The following is a 12,056-nucleotide window of genomic DNA, read 5'->3' as shown; positions in this document are numbered from 1 at the left end:
TACCACAGTTGGGACAGCTGGTTCAGTGTTCCACGACCGGGATGAAAACCGCACTGCTCCTCCTGAAGCAGAGGTTCGACTATCGGCCAGACTCTCCTCTCCAATACCCTGACGTAGGCCTTACCAGGGAGGCTGAGGAGTGTGATCCCCCTGATGTTGGAACACTCCCTCCAGTCACCCTTCTTATGAAGGGGGACTACCACCCTAGTTTGCCAGTCCAGAGGCACTGTCCTCGACCGCCACGCAATGTTGAAGAGCCATGTCAATCATGACAGCCCCACAACATCCAGAGACTTGAGGTACTCAGGGCGGATCTCATCCACCCCCGAAGCCCTGCCACCTCGGAGCTTCTTAACCACCTTGGTGAATTCAGCCTGGGTGATGAAAGAACCTAACCCCGAGTCCCCAGGCTCATTTTCCACCAGGGAATGCGTGATGGCAGGATTGAGGAGATCCTCGAAGTACTCCTTCCACCGGCCTGATAATGTCCCGAGTCGAGGTCAGCAGCCTCCCACTCCCACTGTAAACAGTGTTGGCGAAGCACTGCTTCCCCGTCCTCAGGCGGCGGACGGTTTGCCGGAATTGCTTCGAGGCCAACTTGTAGTCCTTCTCCATGGCCTCACCGAACTCCTCCCAGGCCCGAGTTTTTGCCGGGCAGCGGCACGCATGGCCTCGCAGTACCCGTCAGCCACCTCAGGAGTCCCACAAGCCAACCACAGCCGATAGGACTCCTTCTTCAGCTTGACAGCGTCCCTTACTGCCGGTGTCCACCACTGGGTTTGGGGATTGCCGCTGCGACCGGCACCGCAGACTTTATGGCCGCAGCTGCGGGCGGCAGCATCGACAATAGATGCGAATAACATGGTCCACTCAGACTCTATGTCTCCAACATCCCTTGGAATCTGGTCAAAGCTCTCCCCAAGGTGAGAGTTGAATACATCACTGGCCAAGGACTCCGTCAGACGTTCCCAGCAGACCCTCACTATGCGCTTGGGTTTCTTATTTATTCTTGAATTTCTTTAGATTAGGGCATGATATGTTGCCTTATATGATATTTTACCCAACTTAATGCTATGCCAGATTGTAAGTGATTTACTGATTCTACAGGTTTAACAATGATCAGGCCTGGGTGTGGACAGAAAAACTCAGCTAAGCTGTCCTAATAATATGGACAATTTAGTTCATAATTTAACAAAATGGGCAATTAATTTTTCACACAATCATGGTTGGTTATAAAGTTTTTTTTTCTTTTAATAAACAAAATCATTATTTCAAAAACTGCATTTTCTGTTTACTCAGTATTTTTCTGTCAAATATTAGCATTTGTTAAATAATGTGAAGCATGTGCATATGGAAAAAAAAAATGGATACCCAATTTACTTTTTGGAGAAGTGGAAGACCATGTATGTATGTATGTACAGGGGTTGGACAATGAAACTGAAACACCTGGTTTTAGACCACAATAATTTATTAGTATGGTGTAGGGCCTCCTTTTGTGGCCAATACAGCATCATTTGGTCTTGGGAATGACATATACAAGTTCTGCACAGTGGTCAGAGGGATTTTAAGCCATTCTTCTTGCAGGATAGTGGCCAGGTCACTACGTGATACTGGTGGAGGAAAACGTTTCCTGACTCGCTCCTCCAAAACACCCCAAAGTGGCTCAATAATATTTAGATCTGGTGACTGTGCAGGCCATGGGAGATGTTCAACTTCACTTTCATGTTCATCAAACCAATCTTTCACCAGTCTTGCTGTGTGTATTGGTGCATTGTCATCCTGATACACGGCACCACCTTCAGGTCTGGGTGGTACGCTTCTTTGGGGCTTCTCCACACCGTAACTCTCCCGGATGAGAAGAAAACAGTAAAGGTGGACTCATCGGAGAACAATACATGTTTCACATTCTCCACAGCCCAAGATTTGTGCTCCTTGCACCATTGAAACCGACGTTTGGCATTGGTATGAGTGACCAAAGGTTTGGCTATAGCAGCCCGGCCGAGTATATTGACCCTGCGGAGCTCCCGACGGACAGTTCTGGTAAAAACAGAAGAGTTGAGGTGCACATTTAATTCTGCCGTGATTTGGGTAGCCGTGGTTTTATGTTTTTTGGATACATTCCAGGTTAGCACCCGAACATCCCTTTCAGACAGCTTCCTCTTGCGTCCACAGTTAATCCTGTTGGATGTTGTTCGTCCTTCTTGGTGGTATGCTGACATTACCCTGGATACCGTGGCTCTTGATACATCACAAAGACTTGCTGTCTTGGTCACAGATGCGCCAGAAAGACATGCACCAACAATTTGTCCTCTTTTGAACTCTGGTATGTCACCCATAATGTTGTCTGCATTTCAATATTTTGAGCAAAACTGTGCTCTTACCCTGCTAATTGAACCTTCACACCCTGCTCTTACTGGTGCAATGTGCAATCAATGAAGGCTGGTCCAATTTAGCTATGAAACCTCCCACACTAAAATGACAGGTGTTTCAGTTTCATTGTCCAACCCCTGTATGTATGGATGTATGGATGTATGGATGGATGAGACAAAGGGTTAACCTGTTTTGGCATGTTGCGAATGCATCTAATAAAACTGATATCTTTGTTTATCTCTTTAATTTTAGTGGAGCTGAAGGAACACTTGCAGAGCTTTGTGGATGAGACAAACGCTCAGCATGGCCCGGGCTTCATCAAAGTGGTCCGCCATGCCAAGCAGGAAGGACTGATCAGGTCCAGAGTCAGTGGATGGAGGGCAGCTACTGCTCCTGTGGTGGCTCTATTTGATGCACATGTGGAGTTCAACACTGGATGGTAAGTAGAGCGTTTCGCTTAAAAAGAACAAAATCATCTTTTGTTTTTCTCAACTGTCATCATTCTGTGTGATGTAAATTTTATCATCTGTAGCTGTGTGCCAAGTTTCGACAGTCCATTTGTGGACGACAACCAGGAGCCCAGATTTCTGTGACCTTGCACATTGATAACACACCCGTTTAAAAGGTTGCGCCAAACACACAGCAGTAAAAGTAGATCATGTTCAAACCATAAGCAACAGAGGAGAAACAGCAATAATGCTTATTTTAAAGAAATAGCGTGAAAGGATATGCAGTTTATCAGAGTTAGATATTTTATCATCCTGGAACCAAAGGACACAAAAATTGTGCAAACCTCTGCTTTGAGAAATCACTTGAAGGGTCTGATGAATATCTTCTGAAATATTTGCATTGTGAATATATTTTGAATTTACACCACATAGCTACTTTGCCTACCTTAAGATGAATTTTAAAATATGGTGTGTTCCATTATAGGATGGAAACCAGACCTAATGATTTCTAGAACTGTTGGTTTATTAGAGGACAATTAGTGCCCTCATTAAGGCAACATAGAAGTATACTTGATTGTATATTTGATTGTGAATATGCTAATTCATGCATGTGTTGTACAGGTCTGTACAGGTAGTACTGAATCCTAATGTCTTAATTTTGAGTTACAACTGTAATCTGCAGGGCTTAAGTGCAGCAAACAGTTTGAGTTTGTCATTTTTAGAAGAGTAGAAAAATATAAGGGAAGAAAATAATGTTGAACTAATTGCCTTTTCTATTGCTGTGTTTTCACAAAAAAAAGAAAAAAAAGCTCTTAATTATCAGAAAGGAGCTGAGACACTCATCAACAGGATAGCATGTAATAGTGGAAAGCAGATGCTCACAAGTCATCTATTTTCGACTCCAAGTATCAGGTCTCAAAACACTGAAATGAATGTTCTCTCACGGGATGCATGCTGTCTAGTTAGCCTCTAACACCATTCCTATAGATTATGAATTCAAATCACATTCTGTTTTGTTTTATATTTGTGACCACTTAATGTAACATTTGAACATTAAAATATTTACAGAATTTAATTCAACCAATAAAGGCTAGCTTTATTTAATTTATATTATTTATTAGTTATTAATTTTGTGTAATCTTCACCTCATTAGAAATACAAATAGCATTTATGCTTAAATAAAAATGTGGAGTGGTGTAACACCTTTCAATGTCATATTTCTGGATGAATCTAAGACAATTTTTCTCTCTGCATGAGTACTATCAAAAGCTGTAGGTATAACCTACTTTTCTGTAAATTCACCACTCAAGACAGCTTTCAGCTGTACAGACACTTTGTTAGGTATTTATTAGCATTGTTGGCCACAGGTTTGATTGTGTAAAAGGGTTGTCATGGCAGCAGACAGTCTTCACAATATACAGAGTCCTACAAAAGTACTCATAACCTTTTAAAGTTGTTCACATTTTTTCCTCTAGAGCAGGACAATACTTGCCTTACCTTTGAGCAGACGTACGTATGCTTGTTAATTTTCGAGACATTCAGCTGGGAGTGACGCCTTCCACACCGTTTTATCCATTGTAGGCACCGCTCCAGTTGTGTTTTCGGCTTTGGGAAGGGAAAAAATACGACTCCCCCAGACAAACTCTTGGGATACCTACTGTCTGATTTACATAAACCATAGGCGCATCGCTTCACCATCTTGGGGAATGTCGGACCTAGCTTACATAGCTAGAAATGCTAATGATGTGTGATTGGACAAGGACCGTTTGGGAGCGGGGTTTTGCGAAAGGTCAATTAGTCAAACCATTTATCAGAGAGGCAGCCAAGGGACCCATGGTAACTCTGGTGGGAAAATCTGTTGAAATGAAAACTAAGTAATCCATTGTTGAAAGAAAGCTGAAAGAAGTCCAAACCATGTAGGGGACACAGCAAACCTATGGAAAAAAAAAAACTGCTCTTTTTGCCCATATACAAACACTATGTGTGGCAGAAAATGAACACTGAACTTCACCCTGAACACATCATCCCCATGGTGGCTCATGGTAGTGGCATCATGTTGTGGAAATGCTTTTCTTCAGCAGTGAAACTGATCATTTGACAGGGGAAATGGGTGAAACCAAATTCACAGCAATCCTTGGAGAAAACAATTTCACAGCCTTTGATTGGTTGATTCTGGGACAGGGGTACTGTGCATTGTGCTGCTGTCAAAAATATCTGTATTGTGGCTTGCCTAATTCAACCCACCCTGACTGTTCTGATTAAAGAGAGAAGAGCTCATTTATTGATGTAACTGCAGTTTATTCTTCCTCAAAGGTCTTAAAGGTTTGCAGGCTACATTTTCCAGGTTGGTGGAGGAAGCGAGTCTGTGAACACTTCAAAGCTATATGGTTAGGTGAGACATGTCAACAATAACAGCAGGGAAAAAAGAATAGCATGTAAACCTTTTCAACAATGTTGGTTTTACAAGAGAAATTGTGCACCAAGTGTGGACATCTCAAGGTCTTGACACAGCTGTATAGAAACAAATTTATGTTGCAAACCATGATACAAATGATACACATGAATTCTATTTACTGTATGTACAGGGGTTAGACAATGAAACTGAAACACCTGTCATTTTAGTGTGGGAGGTTTCATGGCTAAATTGGACCAGCCTGGTAGCCAGTCTTCATTGATTGCACATTGCACCAGTAAGAGCAGAGTGTGAAGGTTCAATTAGCAGGGTAAGAGCACAGTTTTGCTCAAAATATTGAAATGCACACAACATTATGGGTGACATACCAGAGTTCAAAAGAGGACAAATTGTAGGTGCACATCTTGCTGGCGCATCTGTGACCAAGACAACAAGTCTTTGTGATGTATCAAGAGCCATGGTATCCAGGGTAATGTCAGCCTACCACCAAGAAGGACAAACCACATCCAACAGGATTAACTGTGGACGCAAGAGGAAGCTGTCTGAAAGGGATGTTCGGGTTCTAACCTGGATTGTATCCAAAAAACATAAAACCAAGGCTCCCCAAATCACGGCAGAATTAAATGTGCACCTCAACTCTCCTGTTTCCACCAGAACTGTCCGTCGGGAGCTCCACAGGGTCAATACACACAGCCGGGCTACTATAACCAAACCTTTGGTCACTCATGCCAATGTCAAACATCGGTTTCAACGGTGCAAGGAGCACAAATCTTGGGCTGTGGAGAATGTGAAACATGTATTGTTCTCCGATGAGTCCACCTTTACTGTTTTCTTCTCATCCAGGAGAGTTACGGTGTGGAAAAGCCCCAAAGAAGCGTACCACCCAGACTGTTGCATTCCCAGAGTGAAACATGGGGGTGGATCAGTGATGGTTTGGGCTGCCATATCATGGCATTCCCTTGGCCCAATACTTGTGCTAGATGGGCGCGTCACTGCCAAGGACTACCGAACCATTCTTGAGGACCATGTGCATCCAATGGTTCAAACATTGTATCCTGAAGGCGGTGTTGTGTATCAGGATGACAATGCACCAATACACACAGCAAGACTGGTGAAAGATTGGTTTGATGAACATGAAAGTGAAGTTGAACATCTCCCATGGCCTGCACAGTCACCAGATCTAAATATGATTGAGCCACTTTAGGGTGTTTTGGAGGAGCGAGTCAGGAAATGTTTTCCTCCACCAGTATCACGTAGTGACCTGGCCACTATCCTGCAAGAAGAATGGCTTAAAATCCCTCTGACCACTGTGCAGGACTTGTATATGTCATTCCCAAGACGAATTGACGCTGTATTGGCCACAAAAGGAGGCCCTACACCATACTAATAAATTATTGTGGTCTAAAACCAGGTGTTTCAGTTTCATTGTCCAACCCCTGTATATCTGACAAGCATTTTTTGTTCTGTTCATTGTCATCTAAATTCAAAATAACGTTCATAAGAAATTGGGCTTGTTCTTAATCCTTCTAGAGAAGGTTGTAGAAATAATACCAACCTTATGTGCCAAGACAAGGACATTGACACTAAGCAGGAATATTTCTAATGAATCCATTAAAGACTGAATAACAGCAGTAGTTAATTACTGCCCCCTTTAGCATTGCTTGTTATGTTTCGTCTGTCGCAACAATGAAGCTGTTCGGGCTTGCTAACATTTATCCTTTCAAACACTTCAAGCTTTTTATTAGCAGAAATCTAGTGCCGTTTTCTCCACACAGATTTCATGCCAGTTACTTTTTAGTATGGACACTTCTTCACCTCTTGAAAACACTCGGATACAACAACAGGTCTTTGTCCCTGTTAATCAGTTTGACAGCTTGAAAAATATAACACTCTCATGCTCGAATCGGAGTAACATGCATGCATACAGTCTGTTCATAACGCACACTTGTGTATACAGAGCATGCTTTCTCGCTGGCACTTCATTATAATGTCTGGGTTCGATCCAAAAGAGCATTTGTTGGCTGCTGTGTTCAGGATTAGAAAAGAGACACTTACAAGGTTCCTAACCCTGCTACTCCAACACCCACACAAGCCCTTTATCCTTTTCGTCTCCCTCTTCATACGCAGCCCTTCATACACACAGATCCCACACAAACCTCCTACATGCTGCCGCCACAAGGGTACTGGTCTATGACTAATGAAACCCTTCTTGGCAGAACCACAAGAGAGCAGAGCTTGATTATAACACTTTTAATATTTCCATTTTAAAAATTGTGTTGAAATATTTATTAGTCTGGTGCAGATCGTCTGTGTGATAAGTTGAAGCTGCGTTTGTGTCACAGTTATAAGCAGTCGCACAAACACATCCGCTTACACACAGAGGAATGAGGAAATGGTGAGCGCTGCCTCTTGAGTTTTTCTGAGTTTCCTTTTTCTTCCTCCGTTAACAACTTCCTCTTAATCCTTTATCCTCTAATCTGACACCAGCCCACTTCCTTTTTATTTATCCAGAATTATCACTTTTTGTAGAAATTGAGAAATTGCTATATAATTAGCCTCCAAGAACTGATTGCTGGATCAACTAATTGTCTTTCCCGCTCATTGTAATTATCTGCAATGTTGCTTATTCTGAGTCAAACACAAGTAATTATAGGGTGTTTTGTGTCAGAGTGATCATCTAGATGATATCATGCTAATCCTCATTTATCGTTGATGTTTTTATATGTGGTTCTCCTGTCATCTCAACAAACTTTTCATGCAAAATAGCATGATTACACAATGAGGTAAAACAGGGTGGGGTGTATATGTGGACATGGGAGCACATCATTTAAAATAAAGCACTTTGATTAATCTGCTTATGTTGGATCATGTTGCCAAAATAGCAGCCTAGAACCAGAATATATTCATGAAAACTGGACAAAATTACTTAAAATAATTTTGGTGCGTCCTTCAGCGGGGGTCAGGAGCCCATCGTGGGCTGAGAAGCACCATGTAACAACACTTGTCAGCAGATGGAAGCATGGAGTGCTCTAACGTTTCCTGGTAGATGGCTGTGTTCACTGTGAATTTCAGAAAACACAGTGGACTAATAGTAACAGATATTATGGCACCCCATTTCTTTTAGCAATTGGGCTAGATGAGGACCCACGTTTAATTCCCCACCACACACGAGACAGAGGGTAAATTATCTCCAAAGCTTATTCTTGAACAGCTGCAGCAAAAAGTGGCATCTTAGGGTCACCAAGTCTCTATATCTACATGACAACCAGTTTTTACGGAAAAAAGTATTTTCTGTCCTACCATCACAAACGTAAACATGTAAAGTTTACGAAACTCTACTCTGACTTTAACTGGAACTGTGTGCTTTGGTTATATGAAAGAGTAAGTGGGCTCACCATTAGAAATGGAGCAGGGTTACAGAAAGTTTTCAGCATGCACATAACTTCCATAGTAAGGTCACAGTGGTTTACTGGCATGGTGACAAGGTAATGTGGTCCTGGGCACAGCGTGGGGAAAAGTGCTAACAGCGTACCATAGTGTACCCTCGTGCACCGTCACGCACCAGCTTGATTGGGTCTTAGAGAATTTAAAGCAGGACTAGCCTTGTTGGTTTTATACCAGCAATACCGCCCTTTATCACACACCATACTGGCAGTACGACCAGTACCACTATTGGAGCGTGGTTGTTGCTACGCTGCTACAACCAGTAAGATTTTGTCATGCCATAACCATGCAGCTACAACAACCAATATACATTCTCCATGCACCAATGAATACCATTCTTTATTCACATTTTGAATGAAAAAAAGAAAGTTTAGAAACTTCCTTAAAAAAATTCTGAAAAAACTACTTCAGGTGCAGCAGTTTGGCTGTAGAGGCCATGGGGTTTTCCTTTTAGTGTGTAGCTTGTACTGATGTAGTGTGAAAGAGTCACAAGGTGACTGAATATGGAAAGACTCTTGCGGGTGAGGGTGGAGGAGCATTTTAGGACATCCAAGAAAGCTAGATAAATCTGTTTGTCATGTACTGGTAGCAGAGCAGTGTCCTACTTGCTTCACTCTTTAGAGGAAGTTCCAAATTTACTGTGATCCAGCTGTGGTCTGATGAGTTGTGTAGGTCATGGAGCAGGGTCTTCATCCAGGGTGTGGAGCAGGTTTTATGATGTTCATTAAAAAAACTAACCATGAAACAACTGCCTACAAATTCCATAAAAATAGCAAAACAAAATATGTCAAATCAGAATAAAATAGAGAGGTAGTTGTGTACAGCCTGTTAATTTCTCAGAGTATTTTGGTCTATGTTCATTGCATTGTATAATACATCAAGATGTCTCTCTAAATTGCATTTTGGTGTCAGTGGATGGATGGATGGATGGATGGATGGATGGATGGATGGATGGATGGATGGATGGATGGATGGATGGATGGATGGATGGAAAAATAAGGATTAAGCTAAAAATGTCAAGCAGATGCAAATGAATTCCAATACTTTAATTAATTCAACTAAAACTGCAGACAAACTTATAAAAGAAATTAAAAGTTTATCTTTGCAAAAACCAGCTTAAAGACATTGTTGCTCTTGGGTAATAAATATAATTCCAATTTCTTTGCCATAAATTGGTTGATAATTAATTGGAATTTACTGAGGCTACGCTTGATTTGAATTAGGAATTCCCAGAGTTTCAAAGCGCCAAACACTTTTATGTATTCAGCAGTGAGACAAATTCTTTTTTCCAAAGCCTTTAAGCGTTTGCAATTCCTTAATGTGGAGGTCTCACTAATTTGTTGCCCTCTGACTTAATACAGGAATTTCTAGAAAAGCTGACTATACTTGTGTTTGTCTGTTTATTAGTATAAATATTCAAAGACGAGGTTCATCCCCCATCATCTTATCTCTTATCTCAGAACATTTGGTTATTACAGCACCCTCCACACTTGTTGGCACTCTTGGTAAAGATGTTTAAAAATCCTAAATTAAATTAACCTTTTGTTGCAGTACCATAATCTCATACAAATCATGCTGATGTAAGGTTTTTGACAATCATTTTGCTCTCTTCTCCTCAGCCCAGGGGTTTTCTATAGGATTTAGTTTTGCAGGACTGAAATACAGCAGAAGAATGTTGATCATATGTCTGGGAAGCAATTTCTGCATTTTTGTTTTTATTAAGTACTCTATTGAAAGATCCAGTGATGATCTATTTTCTGTTTAATGTTAGCGTCAAATAGATTTTTATCTAAAAAGTCCTGATATTTCAAAGAGTTCCTTAGCCTGTTGGAAGAGAAACAGGTCCACAGCATACCAGGTCCTCCACCATGTTTCACAGTGGGTATGAGATGACTTTCCACACATTTATCCTAAGTTTTATGCCAAACCCACTCAGAGTTTGTTGCTGTAAAGTTCAACCTCAATCTTATCTGGTCAAGGCAGATGAAGCAAACTGCATTTATTTTGGTTTTTTCATGAAGAGAAAACGCTTTTCTCCAGACATGCTTCACATTCAACCTGCACATCTGCCTTAAATCTTTCTCTGGTCTTTCCCATTTTGTAGGGTGACTAAAATAAATAGACTTTTGTTTTTACACAATTTTTAAGCCCCTTTATTTCATACATTAATTTTAGAGTGGGTGGTATCATTGTTCTGTCTCTCACTGAACGTATAAAAAAAGAATGATCCCGCTATAAACAGTTAGTTCTCTCAGGGCACATTTGAGTGCACTTTGAATTTTTAAACGACAGCTATCAGCAGTCTGTCCCATAAGCCGATTGAAGCGACTTTTTACTCGTTTCATTGCCTTAATTCCAGCTTTTTATGAATTAGAACACTAATCATATGAAGTTTAAACTATTTAAAAACTACACATTTGAGGCACATTAAGGCTTTTGGTTTTGCAATGTATCTTTCAACTGAAAACCTTTTATCCCAAATAATCTGAAGTGTTGTGTTTTTGCAGATTTGCCTTAGATACTGAAACAAAGATTAATTTTGCACCTACATTTAAAATCTAAGTCTGATACAGACAACTTCATTATGTGTTTATAAATGCGTAATATTTGCCCCATTTCTCAGCTTTTTTATACACAGTAACACTTCAATGTGTGATATCAGTCCTTTAGTCATCTCACTATTCTTGCACATTTGCATTTGCATCCACAGAATCCAATGTTATCTGACTGAGGCCGGATCTTATAAATTCTGAATCCCGGCTCTGCTCTTTGAAGTCTATAGGTTTTCTCAGATCCCTGCAAGACAACCAACCTCGTCATCAAGAGTATCCGATTTTCCCCTTGCTCCCTCTTTGGATCAAATCAAAGGGGTTAAACAGGGTTTAGACCAATCTTCCCGGGAATTCCCATTCCAGACACTAATTTACTCCTTTCGCTGAAAACACTCTGTCTTCCCTAAGGAGTCCACGACTCACCTCTCTGATTCAGTTACGTTAAAGGTGGATCGGACCTTTGTAATCCAGCCTTACTCTGCACTATCTGTGTGCACAATAGATTTCACTGCACAGAATAATTACATTCTCTCTGTTTATGGATATTCAATAATAATAATAATAGTTTTCCTTCTTTTTTATTTTTAAATTCAATAATAACAATCATAAAACTGACAAATAAATGGCAAATCTCAAAGCATTTATGATTAGCCTGTTTCAGCCTTACAGCTCTGATAGACACAAAGTGTTATATGTTGTCACACTAGAAACTAAACGGCATTTTAGTTTGTAAGTATTTTTGGCTTCCTTCGACCTATTTTGCTGTCGACTTTTCCATTTCCATCCTGTATGTTATGCCTTACTTGATTGTGTGTTGAAAGCAAATTA

At 40.9% G+C, this 12,056-nt stretch overlaps 1 protein-coding gene across 3 annotated transcripts in view; it reads left to right on the top strand.

Moving 5' to 3' along the window:
* LOC124855778 (polypeptide N-acetylgalactosaminyltransferase 18-like) overlaps positions 1-12,056 on the top strand; it is a 233,783-nt gene that overhangs the window by 149,817 nt on the left and 71,910 nt on the right. For all 3 annotated transcript variants that reach the window (XM_047345868.1, XM_047345867.1, XM_047345876.1), the window contains exon 4: positions 2,623-2,809. In XM_047345868.1, coding sequence (XP_047201824.1) covers positions 2,623-2,809 — 187 coding nt within the window. The remainder of the gene's footprint in view (positions 1-2,622; positions 2,810-12,056) is intronic.

This window comes from Girardinichthys multiradiatus, chromosome 2 (assembly GCF_021462225.1).
Source record: "Girardinichthys multiradiatus isolate DD_20200921_A chromosome 2, DD_fGirMul_XY1, whole genome shotgun sequence".
NCBI classification, from domain to species: Eukaryota; Metazoa; Chordata; class Actinopteri; order Cyprinodontiformes; family Goodeidae; genus Girardinichthys; species Girardinichthys multiradiatus.
This window is presented reverse-complemented; position numbering and strand designations above follow the sequence as displayed.